The sequence below is a fragment of the Lissotriton vulgaris genome, chromosome 10 (assembly GCF_964263255.1).
Source record: "Lissotriton vulgaris chromosome 10, aLisVul1.2, whole genome shotgun sequence".
Classification (NCBI taxonomy): Eukaryota; Metazoa; Chordata; class Amphibia; order Caudata; family Salamandridae; genus Lissotriton; species Lissotriton vulgaris.
The window spans coordinates 985,079,472-985,101,402 of NC_141698.1; the positions used below are offsets into that span (position 1 = coordinate 985,079,472).

At 49.7% G+C, this 21,931-nt stretch overlaps 1 protein-coding gene across 12 annotated transcripts in view; it reads right to left on the reverse strand.

Moving 5' to 3' along the window:
- PHF14 (PHD finger protein 14) overlaps positions 1 to 21,931 on the reverse strand; it is a 1,195,141-nt gene that overhangs the window by 898,219 nt on the left and 274,991 nt on the right. For all 12 annotated transcript variants that reach the window (XM_086941991.1, XM_086941985.1, XM_086941984.1 and 9 more), the window contains one exon: positions 18,436 to 18,706. In XM_086941991.1, the coding sequence (XP_086798117.1) occupies positions 18,436 to 18,706 (271 nt within the window). The remainder of the gene's footprint in view (positions 1 to 18,435; positions 18,707 to 21,931) is intronic.

Sequence of the window (21,931 nt, forward strand, 5' to 3'; positions counted from 1 at the left end):
CAAATAGATGATCTACTTTAGTGTGTACTCTATAACAATGATCAGTCTAATTTCACCTAGTCACTGGCATGTCTACACTTGTTAGCTGCCTCTCACAAATCGCTCTCACACCTGGCACATAATGTTTCATTGTTCAATGCTCTGAACGTGACCATGGGGAGGCTCCATCTCATTACTCATAAGGGAGACCACCTGGAAACACTGGCTGTGAATTCAGAAGATCTAGGTTCTAATTTAGACTTCTCTACTTGAAAGCACTATGTATTCCTAGGCCTTGGGATGATAGAAGATTTACAGGCATGTTGTATTAGCACGGGGTCACAGAATCTACACTTCCGAGTATTGATAAACAGGGAGTCATAGCGTGGCCACTCTGGAGGAAGGGTATGCGCGCTGCTGCTCCCCCAAGACATGCGGCTATGGATCTGTCACTACGATGTTTTGGTTACACCAGGCGCCTGTGGTGTTTTAAGGAATTCATTCATCTCTGGGAGTGAGCTCCCTGGAATCAAGCAGCTGTGCTTTGTACACACTCACCCTCCCCGCCCCCACGGCGAAAGCAAGGGTGGGTCACTGTGAACTTGATATTGACCCTGCTACGGTCTGACGTCTTCCACTAAATACAAACGCCCACAGCCCCTCGATGATGGGTATCACAGCGCTACATTGCAAGAAAACGTGCATCCGTTCGGAGTACGCTCGCCACAAAGGTGTCACAGTCTCATGAACCCGGTAGTTGCCTTAAAGGCAGCAGTCTGTCTCCCTTCGCACTCGTTGCTGGCCAAGGTACTCTCAGGGTACATACAATTTCTTATACATGTTGTAAAAATCCTCATACTGCATACTCCATCTGATGTATGTTGGAGGAACCCTCCGAGTATACATAGTGTCTTTTATATGTTGTAGTAATCCTCAGGGCGAGTACTATGTCTGATATAATATTCTGTAAGGCCCCTAAGAGGACATACTATATCTGATATAACCTGTAAGAAGTCTCAGGGCACACACTATGTCTGAGGTATGCTGAAATGCCCAGAGTACACACTTATGGTGTATGTTGTTGGAACCCTGATGGTCAGTACTATGTTTGGCCCGGTAGGAACCCTCCGAGACACACTATATAGATGAGGCTTTTAATGGATTTTGATTCTCCGACACTTTTCCAGTTATTGAAGGTTTTTTTATGGCCGATCATTAACTGAACCATATCCAAGGATGAATGGATTATTTGTATAGCGCTGGCGCTAACTTGCGAACCGCTTAAGACCACTCACCCATGATTCCTCCGCACAGTAAGATTCAATGACACTGTCTATATTCACAAATGCAATCACAACTGAGAGCTTTCCTTTTCATCAGTATTGCCAGCAATAAAACCTCCACGCGGAATACGTCTAAACCCTGTGGAAAGTGTTGCTTTTTCTGAGGTACAAGCGATTTTTGAATTTCTGACCTGAGATTTTAAGCGTGTTGTCTGGCACACCTTTGCTGAGCTCAAAGCTTGTGCATCGATTTCTTTCAGACGCCTTTTGACAGCTTGATCTGCTTTTCTGCTTCGTAATTTGCATAACAATGCGGACGGGGCAGGAACACCCAGCTGTCAACAAGCAGCTGGAGTTTGGTATGCTCCGCATTTAGTGGGTTTATTTTCGTGACAACGAATATCTTTTCCACTTATACTGAATTGTAAGCATATGTTCCACAGGTAGAAACCATGAATTGCCTTTTTGCGGATGTAGAAATCGCTTATTAATATAGGGAGACACACATTTCCCAAACTCGCGGCTTGCTGCGAGAGTCAAACAGTCTTTTTTTAAAGAAATTGTGGTTTCCAGCGTCTGAGTCCGTTTAACTGTTTTGTATGAAGCTACGAACTTTCATTTTCCGCCGCTTCCACTGGCAAAAAGCGCATCTTCAAACTTGCGCCCAGCATCAAACTGGAGAGTGGTGCACGCGCTCCCACGTAGGCAAGGGTGGCCTGGGGCGAGTGCAACGGGGGTGGCCACGCAGTCATCGTGCTCAGCTTTCCACTACACAAACCAGCATGCGCGCACACACACAGCTGGAGAGTGGTGCACGAGCGCCCAGCATCTGTCTTCAATTACCGCGGCCCCTGACAGCTGGTAATTGAAGAAATATGCCCTTCTGCTGCGCGTGTCCGCACGGAATATGCACTAGGCGGAGCAACTCAAACGCCTATGGCCTATTGCATGCTCTCTTGCAAAAATACACGCAAGAGAGGCCCAATTGCCATGCAGCCGGCAAAAAAAGGACAAAAATTCACGAGCAGCCAGGAATGTGTTAGGTAAGATTTCGGAGACCCTCACACAAGGACTCTTGGGCTCGGCCCACACTGCTATGCAGTGGGACGTAGGCCCGATCCCTAATAAATGTGATCTGTGGCATGAATTTTGGATTTGTCCTTAAAATAACACAGCCTTCTTGGAAACGTAAATAGGGTTCCTTTATAGTAAATGCTTGTATCTTATATATTCTTCTGGATGATGCTAGGGTCAACAGAAATGCTGTCTTGCAGGTAACGTACTTAATACCCTCTAAGTATGGGTCAGACAGGTAGTTATCTGGAGTTGTACAAAGCACATATTCAGGTCCAGGATGGTTGTGGGCGCCTTGTGTGTGAGAATGCCACAAAATCCTCTGTACCAAATGTTTGATGATTTAAGGAGTTATCAAGGATAAAGCATCTGAGGATATTTGAAACCTGGAAATGGCCACCAAGTGTGCTTTGATGGAAGAAAGTTTTAATCCAGATTTGGCCACGTGTAATACGTAAGGAAGCACTTGGTGAGATTCTGAGGATAAAAGGCTGCAAACATTTGGCCTGGCAACAGTAGAAGGCTCTATTCCATTTGTCATAAGTTAAATAGTTAAAGACATTCTCACTTGGTGTAGGATTAGTCTACAGTCTAACTAGATACCTTGAATGAAAAATTCTGTGAACTCAGGAGCCATACTGTCAATTTGAGAAATCCCAGGTCTTGATGAAAAATGTGGATTTCCTCTCTTGAAATTAGATAATGTTATTTGTCCAGTAGAATGCAAAGAGCTTCCGAAAGATGCAGAAGGTCTGTAAACCAATACTGGTACTTTAAACAACCAACTTCAGCCAGGTCACCGAAAGTGCCTTGTCTGTCAACTTGCTTTATCGTTAGCTGCATTTGTTGTTTTGACATTCTGCAGATAAATCCAGTGTTCGATGGCTCCACTGATGAAAGATCAAGGTACCTAGATCCTGGTTCTAACTCCCACTCATGACATTCGCTGTTCTAATGAGCACATCCATTCAGGAGTTGTCAGTCCCTGAAACATGCTCAGCAGACAGGGAGATGCAGTGACTGATGCTTAAGTTCCAAAGATCTCAAATCTTTTCTGAGAGCTGGTGACTTGGTTCCAACTTTGTTTATATAGAACATGATTGTGTCTGTCCTCACATGAACTGAAGAGTTGTTCAAATTTGGAAATAAAACTGCTCCAGAAAAATATATCAAGTATTTGTCCTTCTTCGAGCAACTATAGCTTCCAGGTCGTGCAAATGAGTGCCCTATCCTTTTATAGCAAAATGGTCATACTGGATGATACCTTCCACTATTCTAGTTCTGTATTCAGTCTGTTTGAATTCGATTCACGAATGTGTTGGACACCTGAAGCCATTGAACAACCAACTTATCCTGCAAGGACAAACATTCACTTGCAGTGAGGAATCTATAGAACGTATTAACACATCATTCCAAAAATTGACTTAAAATTGAGAGCAGTTGTTTTATCATTGAATTTGTAACATTAGTGAGTGCAACCTCTAAATTATCTCCTCCAACTGATATGCTTTTCCCACTGTTGTATCGAGGATCACAACTAGAAAATGAATGTGTCCAAACCCACCAACTAAGATCGGTGCTAATTTGCTATTCTCTAATTTTTGTTATTAGGATGCATGGATTACATGTAGTTTACTCTTTCCTCTGTTCTCTGGCGATGTGTGTCACATTGCTCAAATTCAATAAACTGACTAGTCAATAAATTGTACCTAAGAGTTCCTGTTTCGTACCAGGCAACAGAGCAATCATTACATTTCCAAATTCCATTTTCTATGATGCCGGGTCAGTGGACGATTTAGTTTTAGCAATGTCTTTAGACTATATTGAAACATTACAGGCATTAGTCTAGTTGTTAAACTAGACCACTCGGGCTTCCTAAATATGCTGCAACACAGTGGCTTCGTTCAACAATGTGAAAGACATCACAATTTCATCATGACACAACAACACTATAGATGCTATAGAAGAAGGGCAGGTTCTCTTAGTGCTGCCCAATGGCACGCAAAAGCCACCAGAGACAAAGATGCACAAATAACTATTGACAAGATAAAATAATTGAGAATAGGTTCTTTACCCTCAACTACAATTTAGCACTTATGAGCTTTTTGTTAAAAGAATTATTCTTTCTTTAAAAATTTTTTGACTCAACAAGCAGTTTCATCTTGCTTATGTAAAAGACTACGTACGAATCGTTTTTGTCTAAAAATCAAGTAGCGTGTTGTTGGACTTGGCCCTCTCCTCTGCAGGGTTACCTTCAAACTTTTTGACTTTAGGCCTCTGGATTTCTGAATTCGCTTTTGTTGGCATTAAGACTTATGTGCACTTTCCCATAGCTAAACAGTGCTTGTGCTCACTCTCTTAAACATGGTAAAATTGGCCTACATCTGAATCGCACACTTAATTTACTTGTAAGTCCCTAGTAATGTGGTAATGAATGCACCCACGGCCTCTAAATTAAATGCTACTCGTGGGCATGCAGCAGTCATTGTGCCCCTCATTAAAGTAGACTTTTAAAACATGTACCAGGCTTGCCATTGCAGCCTTGAGTGCAGTCCATTTGGACAAGGCAAAATATTCCATTTGCCTTGCTAAACCTTCCTTTTTAATACATTTAAGTCACCCCTCCCTCCCCCAGGGTAGGCCGTAAAGATTGAGGGGAGGATGCCTTTTATTTAAATAACAGGACATGTGGGTTTAGGTTTTACATGTCCCGGTAGGGAAGAACTCTTAAAGTCACTTTTCTCTTTAGTAAAGCTTTTGTCTCCGATTAAGCAACATGAGGAACCTTATTACATTTAATAACTTATAACTTTTGATTGGGAGCAGAACGAGATAGGTGGTTAAACTCAAACGATTTTTAATTTAAAATGTTTTAAATGGTAACGTGTAATTCTGAGTCATAGTTTTGAAAATAGCACTACTAGAAAATTGGCATTTTCTTGTCCTAAAGAACAAGTTACACAGTATCAGGTGGTGATGGTCGTTTGGGACATAGATCAGGGTCTGTATGCCTTTGTGGTTCAATGCCATAGTCATTTCATTTCAAGCATCCCTTGGGTGTATGTTTTGTTGAATGTCTTGATCATCCTCTGTTATTGGTGAATGAGGAGACATATAACCTGCATCAGAAAATGGTGGCGAGTGAGGTGGTGGAGTAGATGGTGGAGGTGGGATTTGTGGGGTAGGTGAAGGTGGAATAGGATTGTCCAAAGCCTTTTAAAATGACAACTGCTTTTTAGATGAATGAGGTTTTGGTGGTTGCAGCACTATTCTTTTCGTTCCAGGCTGAATCTGGGGTCTTTTTTCTTTCGGGTCGAGCCATTTTGGAAATTGTTCGGGGATCGGCTCCGAGGGAGATTTTGGCCTGAAAACAAAGTATTTCTGTGGAGGAAGTTTCAAGTATGTTGGAACTGCGGTTGGATTCGAAATGGACTGTTTTTGTAACAGTGCCGATACCGAAGATTGTGGGGCTGCAGACCCAGATGTCGAGGAGGTGGAGGCCCTTGCTGCAGGCCCAATTTTCAGAGCCGAGACGGAGGGGCGGAACGTGAGCAGTATTTTCAATCAGAGCCCATGCTTTGGTCTTTGGATCAGGGGTATAAGTACTCACTGTTTGATGCTTTTGTGCCTGCTGAAGCGTGGTAGAGTCCTCATCGGATTGGCACTCGAATAGTGGATCGAAAGGGATTCCTCTTTTGCTACAGTAGCTTCTTCGTTCTCCTCCTGTTGTTGACCGAAGATGTCCGTTACATCGTCTGCTTGTTTCTGCTGCATTTCTTGGCGTTAAACATGTTGCTCTCAAAGACTCTTTTTGGATCTAAAAGACTTACAGGCCTCACAGCTTTCCTTTACAAGATCTAGCGAGAGGCATAGGTTGCAAACGGATTGTTGGTCGGTATGAGGATACTTGGAGTGACAATTCGGACAGAAGCAGAATGGAGTGTGTTCCATTAGCAGGTCATTCTCTGATAGACGTTGGAAGTGTGGAAAGAAGACCTAACCGGGCGTGGGCCAAGGAAGAGTGCCGAAGTCTTGCTAGGCAGAAGGGTGATTGCTCAGACGCAATAAAACTACCCAATCGAGACAATACTGTTGAGTGGAGATTTTAAAAGAACCAAAGGGAGCCCGAAGGAGTCTCGAACCAGAGCGCAAGATATTACAATCTGAAGTAGGCATCGATGACCTTGGCAGTATTACCAAGAGGAGGAGTCACACAGCCTCGTGACTCGAAGAAACTTCTTGGAACAAAAATAACTTGTAATCATCCGAGCCCAATACTAGATGGCGGACTTATGCAAAGCATGTGTTTCTACAGCACTTATGCCTCAAACCATGTTTCTATATAGAGCTCTTAAAGGGTTTACCCCCACACGATGTGCTGTTGAATATCTGAAATAATGAGGCCTCTGGGGTAATGGAGTTCAGTGTGCTTTCACATCAGTGGCAGGAAGTTGAGGCTTTCGAATGAAGTACACAGGGTACTAAAGTAAATGCTTTTCTTTGCGTTTCCATGGACATTTGGGCTTAATCCTACTGCAATTTTAACATGGGACTCCAAGGCAGACGGCAATAAATTCAAAATGTTAATTTATTATAAACCGAATGCTGGAGAATATACAACTTTATTTATACATAGTACTAAAACATCATTTATGTTTCAGAGACTATACAAGCAATGTGTGTAGGGGAGAAATTTTCATCAGTGCCCCAAATGTAGAATTCGATCAAATATTTTCTTGCAGACACCTTTGAAAAAGTGGGTATTAAGTGCCTTTTTAAGTTCAAAATGAAGCAAGACTGTCTACTTGTCCATTGCGAATTTCGCCTTTACTGTACATTGACACTATTCATCTAATAGAGTTCCCCTTTTTAGGTCGAAGCCTCCATTGCAGGGCAAGGCCCTGCTGGAGGCAAAGACTTACTGTGAAAAGGAGAATTTCAGTACTGCGTGAAACCACGCCCCCTTTTTCCATTGGCAGGCCTCTCGAAACGGAGGCCTGCCATTGGAAAAAGCTCCTGTTTAGCAGATTTGTCTGCTCTGGATCCTACCTCTCGAGGACTCCATGACCTGCCTTACGGTAGCACGACAATATTTTCAGAAATATTGCCTTGGCAACCATGAGGCAGGGCAGGGAGTCCTGGAGGGGCGGGATTCAGTTTCCTGTTCCCGGCCCGTCATTCCTGTGAGTTCCTGGGAGGTGGAGGAGGTAGGAGAGTGGCGGTGCTGGTTATGTTTGTTGCAGGATGCCTTTTTTTTAATATGCAGAGGATCCTTTCACGGCCGTGCAGCTTTACTGCTGCGCGGCCAATGCTTGTTTATAAAGATCCCGTAAGATCTTCCAAAAATTGCAACACTAGATCATCAGAGCCCCACGAAGTGCACTGAATCAGCCAGTATGCAAAGTGTACGAATCTACAGCAACGAGTGATCATAAAACAGTGTGGTATATTTTAATACACATTGCAGTATTAGTGCGTTTAATATTAAGGGGTCAGTAGTCTAACTGAACTTCATCGAGAACAGCTGCACACATAAAAATCACGCCGCGGGGGCGTGGCCAAGATGGCGGCGCAGTAGGTCGTGTTTCGTGTCCCCTCCGGCCCCAGGCCCTACATAGCGCAGATTGGTGAGACCCCCGGAGCTCTTGTGGGGCATTTGGTGGACAGAGTGACCCTCCGGGCAGTGGCCGGCAGGGCCGATCGCCCGACATCGAGGAGATCCGCCTGCGGAGCACCCGATCAGGCGGCTGTACCGGGCCCGAAGGGAGTGGAGTGAGGCAGTGGCCGCGGAGCACCGGAGACGGGGGGAGAGGAGCAGCGAGCACCAGTGCTCCCCACCGGTCCCTGAGGGGAGGCACTGCGGACCGTACCTGGCGAGGAGGGAGAGCCAGTCGGTGCCGGACTTCGGGACCACGGCGGGGGCGGAGCCTCATGCCCGGAGAGCCTGGAGCAGTGGAGCGGCCGTCCAACTAATTTAGGCCGGGGTCTGAGGCCTAGCGGGAAGACCGCCGGAGCGGATCTCCGAGCCCCCTGCGGCGGCGCAGGGCACCGGAGAGCGACGGACAGTTGGTTGTGCGGAAGGAGGCACACGGCGCGACCTGGACGAGCACTTTGGGTCGGCGGCAGCTGGGAAGGTGCGTCATTGCCGGGGCACTGCTCGGAGCAGAGCACTCGGACCCTGGCACGTCCTACTTGGGGGTTCGGCAGCCAGGTGGAGGAGCTTGGATGAAGGGGGAGAGACCGTCGGAGCGGATCTCCGAGCCCCCTGCACCGGCGCAGGCAGCAGAGGGCACCGGACAATTAGCAGTGCGGAAGGAGGCACACGGCGCGACCCCGGACGAGCACTCTGGGTCGGCGGCAGCTGGGAGGGTGAGTCACTGCGGGAGCACTGCTCGGAGCGGAGCGATCTGACCCCTGGCAGGTCCTACTTGGGGGTCTAGTAGCCTGGCAGAGGGGCTTGGACGGAGGGGGAGCCCTCTTGGCGCCTGTGGGGCGGCCCCTGCTCTGACTGGCGCGGAGTGTCTGTGGGCCTCACTGCTTCTGTGGAGGTGATTGCTTTTGGGCCTAGCGCGAAGGCGCCGAATCGAGCCCTCGTGGAGCCCTGGTCTGGGGGCAGCAGAGCGGACTTTAGGGTGCCTCCCAGGAAGACACGTGGGGCCGCGATGGCTACGGTGGTACGCAAGGGAAAGACAGTGAAGGACCAAACGAAGAACACTGTAATAACCGACTTTTCCGACCCTTTTTAGAAGGAGGATGATGGAGGATGACTCCAGCCTATTACCCTTATAGTATAGGGATTAGGACTATAAGTAGGACCTATCCATAAGGCACAGTAGTGCATTTTCGTACCCTTTTCCTTAGATCAGGGCTTATAAGCTAAAGCTAGGGGATAGATATATAAGTATTAGTGATGATCCGTCCTTTTGTAAGAGTTTTAGTACATTTTCTATGGAGCCATGCATATTTTGGGCCTTGCAGGCCTTAAACGGGACAGACTCCATCTTGCCCTCTGCCTGGTAGCTGGAGAGGCTTTCTAGGTTAAATGTAATGTTTTAGTTTCAAGGTGTTGTTCGCTTGGAGAGAACCGGTTCAGGCTGGCCCTTATCGAAAGACTGTATTTTTCTCCACTCCGAAGACACAACTCCAGGCTGGCCAGCTGGGAACGTGTCCTTGGTACGGGGAGGTACAAGAATTTGGTGGGCGGCAGGTTACTGGCCGTAACTTTCCATGAAGGGACAGCTTCCATATTAGCGAAAGTGTTAGGCAATGAGTCAGTCAGTCCGTAGGCGGCAGCTAGCCGTTCGCATCTGTACCGACCAGATTTTTGGACCAGATGGAATCCGCTCCTAGGAGCCCCTCTACTCCAGCCGGCACGTAAACAACTCCCTCCTTAGAACGTATTTACAATGAATATAGACATATGTATGACATCTCGTACCTAAGGATGGGAAAAATAGCAATAAACAAGCATTGGTTTTATAACATCCTATTCACACCTATTAGTCTCGCGGCCACATAAGCCCAGACTAGTCTACCCTGGGGCAGATCTGATAATGTACCATTTATCCACTTGACACGCAATCCGGCGCGTCTACACACGTGGGCCTGCAGTCCCAGTGCTCTCCTTTATACCCGATCTGCAATCCGGCAGATCTACACACCCCTCAATCTTGGGTGCTCTCATTTACACACGACCTACAATCTGGCAGGTCTCGGCACCGTATCCCCCCAGTGCTCTCATTTATACACAGTCTACAATCCGGCAGACTTACACACCTACTCGTAGGTGCTCTCATTAACGCCGCATACCAACGACGATCACTTTCCTATGAATCCTCAGGGATGAAATCGGCAATTATCTATTCAGGGTAAAACTACGGTTCAAATTAAGTGTGCCTTCTGCTCTTGACATCAACTGTTTTCTGCCTCCCTACTTGTTCAGTCATTCCTTACCTGACCGGGATCCACATCCGTTCACGCAAACAACATCCGACTAGAAGTATCAGACCACAACGATTAAACAAGAATACAAGGCACATGTCGGGTCACCAATAAATGGGGGCATTTATTACAATATAAAGAATAAACACAATACTACATGATATATATTTATGTATCCATACATATATAGGCTGCAAAGAAAAGATAGAGGTTAAGGTGCGCGCTTCGCAAGGGAAGGGGCAGAGATCACCTGGTTAATATGAAGTTTGGACTCGGCAGTCATCTAGGTTCTCGTCTCGTCTCTCTCTCTCTGTGTGTCTTGGCACGTCTTGGGGGTCCACCTCAGCCGTCACAAGTACACGTCTGCACCGCTAGGCTCAACCTCCTCTGCTTCCCTCCAAGGCACTGGAACCTGGTTCTTTATTAACTAACGTCTCTCTCTCTCTCTCTCTCTCTCTCTCTCTCTCTCTAGCTCTCAGAGTCTCTGTTTTTCTCAGACTTCAAAATGGCGATTGTCTGCCGCAGAGATAATTAATGATAGAGATGCTAACGGCTAGCTGCCGCCTAGGGACTGACTGACTCAGTGCCTAACACTTTCACTAATATCAAAGCTGTCCCTTCATGGAAAGTTACGGCCAGTAACCTGCCGCCCACCAAATTCTTGTACCTCCCCGTACCAAGGACACGTTCCCAGCCGGCCGGCCTGAAGTTGTGTCTTCGGAGTGGAGAAAAATACAGTCTTTCGATAAGGGCCAGCCTGAACCGGTTCTCTCCAAGCGAACAACACCTTGAAACTAAAACATTACATTTAACCTAGAAAGCCTTTCCAGCTACTGGGCAGAGGGCAAGATGGAGTCTGTCCCGTTTAAGGCCTGCAAGGCCCAAAATGTGTGTGACTCCATAGAAAATGCACTAATACTCTTACAAAAGGACGGATCATCCCTAATACTTATATATCTATCCCCTAGCTTTAGCTTATAAGCCCTGATCTAAGGAAAAGGGTACGAAAATGCACTACTGTGCCTTATGGATAGGTCCTACTTATAGTCCTAATCCCCATACCATAGGGGATAATAGGCTGGAGTCACCATCCATCATCCTCCTTCTAAACAGGGTCGAAAAAGTCGGGTATTACAGCATCTATGCCAATAATTATTTCTGCGGCAGACAATCGCCATTTTGAAGTCTGAGAAAAGATTCCTAAACCGAGACTCTCTGAGAACGAGAGAGAGAGAGAGAGAGACGGTAGCTAATAACGAGCAAGGTTCCAGTGACTTGGAGGGAAGCAGAGGAGGTTGAGCCTAGCGGTGCAGACGTGTACTTGTGACGGCTGAGGTGGACCCCCGAGACGAGCCAAGACACAGAGAGAGACGAGACGAGAACCTAGATGACTGCCGAGTCCAAACTTCATATTAACCAGGTGATATCTGCCCCTTCCCTTGCGAAGCGCGCACCTTAACCTCTACTTTTTCTTTGCAGCATATATACGTATAGATATATATATATTGTATAGTATTGTGTTTATTTCTTTTACTATAATAAATGCCCCCATTTTTGGTGAACCGACATGTGCCTTGTATTCTTGTTCGATCATAGTAATCTAGTTCTCCTAGTCAGACATTGTTTGCATGAACGGATGTGAATCCCGGTCAGGTAAGGAGTGACTGAATAAGTAGGGAGGCAGGGAACAGTTGATGTCAAGAACAGAAGGCACATATTATAATTCGAACACTATACTAATTTCCATTGCCGTAGTTTTACCCTGAATAGATAATTACAGATTTCATCCCTGAGGATTCATAGGAAAGTGATCGTCGTTGGTACACGGCGTTAATGAGAGCACCTAAGGATAGGTGTGTAGGTCTGCCGGATTGTAGACCGTGTGTAAGTGAGAGCACCGGAGGGATACGGTGCGGAGGCCTGCCAGATTGTAGGCCGTGTGTGAGTGAGAGCACCCAAGATTGAGGGGTGTGTAGGTCTGCTGGATTGCAGACCGGGTATAAATGAGAGCACTGGGACTGCAGGCCCACGTGTGTAGACGCGCCGGATCGCGTGTCAAGTGAATAAAGTGCAAAATGGTACATTATCAGACCTGCCCCAGGGTAGACTAGTCTGGGCTTATGTGGCCGCGAGACTAATAGGTGTGAATAGGATATTGTAGAACCAATGCTTGTTTATTGCTATTTTCCCCATCCTTAGGTACGAGATGTTATACATATGTCTATATCCATTGTAAATACGTTCTAAGGAGGGAGTTGTTTACGTTCCGGCTGGATTAGAGGGGCTCCTAGGAGCGGATTCCATCTGGTCCAAAAATCTGGTCGGTACAAACACCCAGCAGCCGGCGTCACCCGGCCCGAGCGCATCTCCTAGGCCCTCAGATGATGAAGCACCGGCCACTAAAGCCTTCATGGCGGACCTCTTTAAGTCCATTAAGGAGGATATCTCAGATCTCCGAGCACAACTCACATCTGATCTTCGGGAAGTAAGGAGAGATGTAGACGCGGTGGGGGAAAGGGTGGCCACTTTGGAGGACCATGACCTCAGCATGGCGAATGATGTTCACCAGCTGCAGCAGGACGTTTTGAGGCTCACCGAACAGAACCTAGACCTGCAATCCCATGCGGAGGATTTAGAGAATCGCTCACGGAGGAACAACATTTGCATTCGGGCGGTGCCGCAGGGCGGAGAGGCGGGAGACCTCCGTGAGTACGTGCAGGACCTCTTCATCCAGCTTCTGGGGGACGAGGATGTGCGTGAGATTAGAATGGACCGGGCTCACCGAGTGGGCTTGCCAAGGAGGGGAGGTGGACCACCCCCGGACATCCTGGTATGTATCCACGACTTTCAGCTCAAGGAGAGGATCCTCAGGAAGGCGAGGGACACCACTGACTTCCAGTTCCGTGGGCACCGACCACAACTCTTCCAGGACTTGGCTGTAACGACCCTTCAGAAGCGGCGTGAATTCAGGCCTGTCACGGCGTTCCTTCGGCAGCGTAGCATTCCTTACTCGTGGGGCCACCCTTTCCGCATAGTGTTTCGCTGGAACAATAAGCTGGAACAAATTCGCTCGCTGCAGGTGGCCAAGTACTTGCTAGGCATTGAGGAAGAGACACCAACATCGAGGGCGAGCAGCCCGTCACCTAGACGGCGACATCGATCTTCCTCTTGGCATCGAGTGGGGCAGGCGGCGAATCGCGGGCGGCCTGATCGGGCTACCAGCCTACAAGCGATGGGAGACGCAGTGGCCTCCGTCGCCTCTGCAACATTGACATCCTCTCAGCAGAGCTCTGGGGCGGCATAGCGGCCGAATAGGGGCCTGGAGGCTCCGGAGGGGCACATGTTCATCGGTCCATGGGGCAGCAGGAACTTTGTGAGAAGACCCCCGGGACCGCGGCCTTGGAGGACCCACCCGAGGTCTTTCACCCCCCTCCCAGAGACTGTCCGGTGCGCTGCACTGTTCTGGGAGTCTTCGTTGAGACTGTAACGTATTATTGTTTTTGTTTGACATGGGGTTTGGGGATTGGGTGGGGGGCTGTGGGGAGTTGTATGTGGCTGCCTCCGCCAAGGGAGGAATTGTGGGGTGTTGGTCGGGGGGGGAAGGGGCTGGGGGGGTTCCATGGTGGTGGTGAGAGTGTTGAGTGAGGTGCTTGGTCAAGGGGTGATTTGGTAAGGCAGGGGAGGGGGGAGGGGATTTGCGATGCCAGTTAGCGTAGGGACATGGAACGTAAAAGGACTTAACTCACCGCAGAAGCGACAAAAAGTGTGGAAGTATCTGGTGGACCATCAGCTGGATGTGGTGGGCCTCCAGGAGACCCATCTAGCACGGAAAGATGAAATGCGCCTTAGGCATAGGGCTTACCCGATCATTTACAGGGCCTCTGCATCCACAAAACACCGAGGGGTGGCTCTCCTCTTCCGTGCGGCGCTACACTTCCAGCCAGTTGAGGTACGGGCTGACAGGGACGGCCGGTGGCTGATGGTGAAGGGGTTGGTTCAGGGTCGCTTGTGTACCTTTGTTGTGTTGTATCTTCCTAATGCAGGCCAGAATAAGTTCCTACAGGCGCTGTTGCAGAGGGTGGGGGAATTCGCTGAGGGATGCCTGTTTCTCCTGGGTGATTTTAATTTGGTGTGGGACAAGGTTGTGGATAGCTCTAGGACTCACAGGGCTGATGCGGGATTGTTCTCGGCAGCGACACAAGGGCTGCTTGGGGAACTGGGCCTTGCTGACAGCTGGAGGTTCTTTCATCCAACCTCTCGGGATTACACGTTCTTTTCACATGTGCATCAGTCCTACTCCAGACTAGACTATGTTTTCATCAGTCAGGCACTTAAGGGGGATATCCAAGATGCTGCCATTCTCCCACTCTCGGTCTCCGACCATAGCTTGTTAGTGCTCACCCTCCGTTGGTCGCCATCTGGCGATGGGCTGCGGAAGTGGTATTTCCCTGCCTCGGTGGTCAGGGATGAAGCTTCCAACCGGGCACTCCGGGAGGCCATTCGGGAGTTTATTGCCCTCAACCCCATATCGGATACGTCGGTAGCCAATACCTGGGACGCACTTAAGGCGTCTGTCAGGGGTACCTGTCTAGCACTTAATGCCAAGCTTAATAAGCTGCGGAGGAAAGATCGGGAGGAATTGGAAGCTGAACTGTCTAGGCTGGAGCGGGAGCACAAGCTTAATCCATCCAGGGCAACCTTGCGTCCGCTGACGGCGGTTCGGGGGAAGTTGAGGGCCCATTATAATAACAGGGCAGAACTCACAATGCTGCGACTGGGACGACACTCCTACTCCTCTGGGAATAAAGTGGGGAGACACCTGGCACGTCAGCTGCGGGAGAAGAGGGAGAGGGAATACATCGGAGGAGTGAAGGACGAAGCAGGCGTACTACAACATAGGGACGAGGAGAAGGCGAACATCTTTGGCCGCTTTTATGCGGACCTTTACGCAGGGGACGGGCTAGACGCGGAAGCACAGCGGGAATACTTGCAGCAGCTGCCACTTCCTCAGGTGTCACAGCAGTGGAATGAGCTGCTGGAGGCCCCGATCACCAGGGAAGAGGTCCTTCAAGTCATCAAGGACCTGAAATTGCACAAGGCGCCCGGTCCGGATGGCTACACGGCCATCTTCTACAAGTCGTATGCTTCCGACCTCTTCGATTTTCTGGTGGCCCTGTTTAATGACATGGCCACTTCTGGCTCGTCAGCTGGTACTCTGGCGGAGGCAGTGGTCACGGTTTTGCCCAAACCAGGGAAGGACCCTGCCCAATGTGCTTCCTATCGCCCCATAGCGCTTCTAAACTTAGACTCTAAATTGTATTCAGAGATCCTGGCCCGTAGGTTGCAAGACCTGATGCCTGCGCTTATTCACCCAGACCAGTCCGGCTTTATTAAGGGGCGCCAAACCCATGATAACACGCGGAGGGTGGTGCATCTCATTGAAAAGGCCGACAGGTTTCATATCCCGGCGGTCCTTGTGGGGCTTGACGCCGAAAAGGCCTTCGACCGGGTGGATTGGGGCTTTCTATTTGCCACTATGTCGACGTTTGGCTTTTCGGACAGGTTTATCACTATGGTGAAGGCCAATTATAGCAACCCCAGGTCGCGAGTGACGGTGAACGGACACAAATCGGTGTACTTCCCTCACTCTAGGGGTACCAGGCAGGGTTGCCCTCTCTCACCCTTGCTGTTTGCGCTCAGCATCGAGCCTTTGGCGCTGGCAGTTCGGACATGTGAGGGGATTCGGGGCACCCCGTTCGCAGGAGAGCAGCATAAAATAACGCTCTTCGCGGATGACATTCTGTTTTCGGTGGCAGACCCGGAACGGTCGTTACCCTGCGTCAGGGAAGCATTGTTGCAGTTTGAGACGGTGGCCGGCTTTAAAGTTAACTACGGTAAGTCCTATGTACTGAATCTCACCCTGTCGCAGGCAGAAGTGGACAGGGTTCGTCCGCTGACACCCCTAGCTTGGGCCGTTAATTCGATAGTCTACTTGGGGGTCCATCTGACCCCGACGGTGGGCAAACTGTTTTCAGCCAACTTCCCCCCTCTCTTGGCCAGGACACGGTCAGAACTGGATAGGTGGAAACCTAAATTTCTGTCTTGGTTAGGTAGAATCCACTCAGTGAAGATGGTTCTCCTTCCTAAGTTTCTATATTTGTTTCAGGCACTGCCTATACCGCTGGACAATGATTTCTTTCGGCGCCTCAAGACGCAAATACTGCGATTTATATGGCTCGTCTCTCTTTTGCGGTCTTGCGTCGTCCGAGGACGGAAGGGGGAGTGGGCCTCCCAGACCTGCAACTCTATTATAAAGCGGCTCAATTGAGGGTGATGGTGGAGTGGTCGCAGCAAACATCTGAAAAGCACTGGCTCCATATGGACCTGAGTTTGGCTGGCAGGTCGATATGGGACCTCGCGTGGAAGCCTAAGAGGGACAGGCCTCTCAACGCGTATATCAGTACACCGACGAGTACAACGCTGAAGGTGTGGGACACGCTCGCCTCGGATGAGCGTTGGACGACCTTCCCCTCTCCCTTTACGCCCATCCATTTTAATCCTGCCTTTGCTCCGGCGCTCCATGATGGAGCCTTTGACGCCTGGAGGGAGGGGGGTTGTAGGGCACTGACGCACCTGTTTCATGGACTGGATCCCCTCTCCTTTCCCAACTGCATGAGGGACTATGGGGTTTCCCAGACTGAGCGATTTCGCCACCTACAGATGCTCCACTGGGCCACATCGCCTGGGGTGCGTGACGCGGCTACGAGACCACCCTCGCCGTTTGAGGCCATTTTACTTCGGACGTCCACCATGAAGGGGACTATCTCCTTTTTATACCGCCACCTGCTTCATTCTGCTGTGGCCCCGAGGCCGCGGTATATGGCTCAGTGGGAAGACATGGTGGGGAGAGAAATCTCCGATGCCGAATGGACGGCATTATGGAGGGATGTTACTGCATTCAACCACTCCCTGCAGTTACGGGAGGCACACTTTAAGACCCTTACACTCTGGTATCTTTGCCCAGCTAGACTTCATCGCATATACCCGGCTACGTCCGATAGGTGCTGGAGGGGTTGTGGACTCCTGGGTGACTTTCGCCACATCTGGTGGGACTGCCCAGTGATTCGGCCCTATTGGGAGGAAATCCTCTCGCATATTAAGGACATTCTGAGCTATCCCATTGAGGACTCCATCGCATCGGTCTTGTTAGGCCTGCGGGATCCCCACCTGAACTACCAGACACGGGCGGATAAAAGGATCTTGTGGCTATGCTTGGGAGCCGCCAAACTTACTCTGGCTGCAGCTTGGAAGCAGAGAGGAGCCCCTGCTGTTTCTTTGTGGCACGCTAGACTGTGGAGATACCGGAGTCTGGAGAGAATGGCGGACATCTATTTGGGCAACTTCAAGAATTTTCGTTATCAATGGGGTCCTCTAGTGGAGTTCCTTTCTAAAGGGTTGCCTTCGGCAGTTTGCCCGACCTCTATTAGGTCACTTCATCTCTTTCAAGTCTAGTGTGAATGACGGTGGACCAGCCGGAGTGTTTGCGGGATCATTGTGTGCGCTTCCACATGATCTCTTTAGGCGTAAAGTTGCAGTAGCGTCAAATTTATATTCATGGGATTCCAGACACTGTATCATTGTTAAACTGATTCGTTCAATCCGTGGACCAGCATTCGAAGTGCAATAAACAAGCATTGGCATAGTGTTAGGCCCAGGGATGATGAGATCTGGTCGAGTAGATGATATAAAGATGGGTTTATTCCAAATACAAGAGTACAGCACCAAGGGGCCTCCCCAAATCGTCTCTCTTCCCCAGCGTCCAGCATATAACTGCTAAACTGTAGCTTACAAGATGATAACATTCTGAAGTGCTAGGCAACAGTACAATTGAAAGATACACAATAAGTTACATGCATAAAATGTGAGGGAGAAGAACAAAACACACCTTCCCCCTAAAAGAAAACAAGCATTGGCATAACCAATAGGTCTCGCTTTTGGGACCTTATAAATATTTAGTTATGCAGCACATTATCCTTGGTGCAACAACATTAACTATTGCGTGGCTAAACGCTTATAAGGTCCCAAAGGCGAGACCTATTGGCTATGCCAATGCTTGTTTCAGTAGCAGAAAGAAAAAAAACGTTATTTAAATCCATACCTAGGTAATAATTCACAAAGTCAGAAGTCAAAGCAGGCTGTTTATACTTTCTTCTTCCATCCACACTTGAACTTGTATCTGAAGTGTCAACAGGAAAAATGTCAGTGCTGATTCCCATCAGTTCAGCTTTTCGCATCAGCTTTCGAATAGCTGAGGCACTGCTAGTGAGAGGTCGGGGAAGCTTTTCCCTTGGAATCCATGCCTGAGGCCGTGTGCTACGAGTTAGCTCCGATTTGGCACGGTACTGCTGTAGTCTGGTACTTATGCGGGCCTAAAATAAAGAAAATAAAATAATTTGACATTATCCTTCTGATGGAATCAGTGGTTTGAACACTTAATATATGCATAAAAAATAGGCTAGAAAATTACTTACTTGTAACACACGATCTCCATCATGGATATCCTTATCAAATTCTTAAAATATTCAATAAATCATTATAAGTGCAGGGTCCTTTCATACTTCAAAAGAAGTTTTAAAAAAATAAGAAAAACCACAAAGCAACTTTTTAAGCCTGGACATCTCCAGCGGATACAGTGCAGCACATCCAAATGTGGTGATGTAATCAGAAAGCTGTGGACTTTGATTTATTTGCAGTATATGCAGAATTTTCCAGACACATAATGGCAGCCTATGAGGCTGGTCTGTCCAACCCTTCCTCTCTATCATGCAAAGGATTTTTGTGAAGGGGAGTTTCTATATGGTGGTGAAACCCTTGGGGGTCGTGGCCCAGGGGGCTTGGCATGCGGCAAGATGGCAGATCTGTAGAGCTGCTCTGCCGGCCACCGCGAATAATCCTTTAAACATCGTGCCTAATCCGGGCCAGATGACCAATTTCGAGGTCGGAACACGCCGCGGACACTATTCTCCTTCACTTGAGAGGTCTAGGTGCGAAATACAGAGAACACGCACTGTAAAGCGGAGCATGACGAGTTTGCCTGGCAGACCGGCCAGACGCTGCAGCCTCGAGGACCGGAGTGTGAGGCTAGTGCGGACCCCATACCACCCGAGATTAACACTGCTGGTGGCTGCCCGGACAAGCACGGGCGAGTGGACCCGCATCTGGCATTTCCGGCGGCGCGAGGCAGACGGCGGCCCTCGAGTTTCGCGACGCGGGGAGGAGGTGGCAGGAACTGGGCGATCGGATCACACAAGTGGCTGGCTCCTGGGTCTGCGGTAGGTCGCGAATAGGCCGCGAACACCACCACTGAAAAATTGGAATTGCGGGACAGGTCGAGGTGGCACGAACTGTATGGGCACATGGAGCACCCTCTGCCCTGAGAACTTGGGACAACGGAGGCCGGTGCAGGGAGCCCAGATTCAGGCAGACTGCGGGTATGTGGCACTGCGCCCTTTCTTTGAGGCCGACATACCTTCTACCTTGGAGCTGACTGCGCGTTAGCATTGCGCACCCCTACGTGGGAGCCGGGGGCTCACGAACTGTTGGTGCACACGTCACAAGGGGGGAGCGGGGGGTGCGGCCCGCACCGGGTGACACCCTCACATGGGGTGACACCATCTACTTTATCGTTTTGTCAGAGTGATATGCAAGTTCGTGTTCATGTATGTTACGTCTCTATTTATGCTCGTCTCGCAGCAGCTAAGGCTTGCTGCTAGCTGCACCAGTCTACAGCCTGCTCCGCGAGCTCCAGATCACACATAGGGTGTGCTGGCATCTCTGCTGACTGGCTTCAGATAGCTCCATCGATCCTCAGCTGTGAATGACGCGGCAGTCAGGTCAAGGGATCATGAACCATACTCCTCAGTGCCAACACTGCCATAAGGTCACTGAGGCAGATTGTTACAGTGTGTGTTAAAACGCACAATACGTGATAGAGTTGTGCAACAACTTTAAGATGGGCTGTGCAGATTGTTTATCCTGCAGCTCAAGTGGAATAGCAGAGCATTTAAAAAATGTTTCAGCTTTATCATTTAATTATTGCAGAACGTGGTCTTCAGAGTAAAAAAAGTGTTTTGTTCTCACTTTTTAGGACACGCCTAGCTCTCCGGTTGCCTTATAACGAGGGAGATCGGCACATCCTCCTTTTGATACTTGTGGTTTTGACTTATTTCTATTATAGACCTACAAGAACACAAAGATTTAAAAAAAAAATGGTTGGGTGCTTCGCTGCTTCTTTTTGTGTCAGTAGATCGCGTGGATGACAGCGGAGGGGAGATGGTGCAGACAGAGGGAATGATGGTGCAGGCGGAGGGAGAGTTAGTGCAGGCAGGGGTGAGATGGTGCAGGCAGGGGTGAGATGGTGCAGGCAGGGGGTGAGATGGTGAGGCGGAGGGGAGATGGTGCAGGCGGAGGGGAGATGGTGCAGGCGGAGGGGAGATGGTGCAGGCGGGCGGAGGGGAGATGGTGCAGGCGGACGGAGAGATGGTGCAGGCAGGGGGTGAGATGGTGCAGGCGGAGGGGAGATGGTGCAGGCGGAGGGGAGATGGTGGAGATGGTGCAGGCGGACGGAGAGATGGTGCAGGCAGACAGAGAGATGGTGCAGGCAGGGGGTGAGATGGTGCAGGCGGGGGAGATAGTATGGACAAAGGGAGAGATGGTGCAGGCAGAGGGGAGATTGTGCAGGCAGAGGGTGAGATGGTGCAGGCAGAGGGTGAGATGGTGCAGGCAGAGGGTGAGATGGTGCAGGCAGAGGGAGAGATGGTGCAGGCAAGGGGTGAGATGGTGCAGGCAAGGGGTGAGATGGTGCAGGCAAGGGGTGAGATGGTGCAGGCAAGGGGTGAGATGGTGCAGGCGGGGGAGATGGTGCAGACAGAGGGAGGGATGTTGCAGGGGGAGGGGAGATGGTGCAGGCAGAGGAAGAGATGGTGCAGACAGAGGGAGAGATGGTGCAGGCGGAGGGGAGATGGTGCAGGCTAAGGGGAGATGGTGCAGGCTAAGGGGAGATGGTGCAGGCTAAGGGAATGATGGTGCAGGCGGAGGGGATGATGGTGCAGGCGGAGGGGAGATGGTGCAGGCGGAGGGAATGATGGTGCAGGCAGGGGGTGAGATAGTGAAAGCAGGGGGTGAGATAGTGCAAGCAGGGGGTGAGATGGTGCAGGCAGGGGGTGAGATGGTGCAGGCAGGGGGTGAGATGGTGCAGACAGGGGGTGAGATGGTGCAGGCAGGGGGTGAGATGGTGCAGGCAGGGGGTGAGATGGTTCAGGTAGGAGGTGAGATGGTGCAGGGCGGAGGGGAGATGGTGCAGGCGGAGGGGAGATGGTGCAGGCGGAGGGGAGATGGTGCAGGCGGAGGGGAGATGGTGCAGGCAGAGGGGAGATGGTGCAGGCGGAGGGGAGATGGTGCGGGCAGGGGGTGAGATGGTGCAGGCGGGGGAGATAGTATGGACAAAGGGAGAGATGGTGCAGGCAGAGGGGATATGGTGCAGGCAGAGGGGAGATGGTGCAGGCAGAGGGGAGATGGTGCAGGCAGAGGGTGAGATGGTGCAGGCAGAGGGAGAGATGGTGCAGGCAAGGGGTGAGATGGTGCAGGCGGGGGAG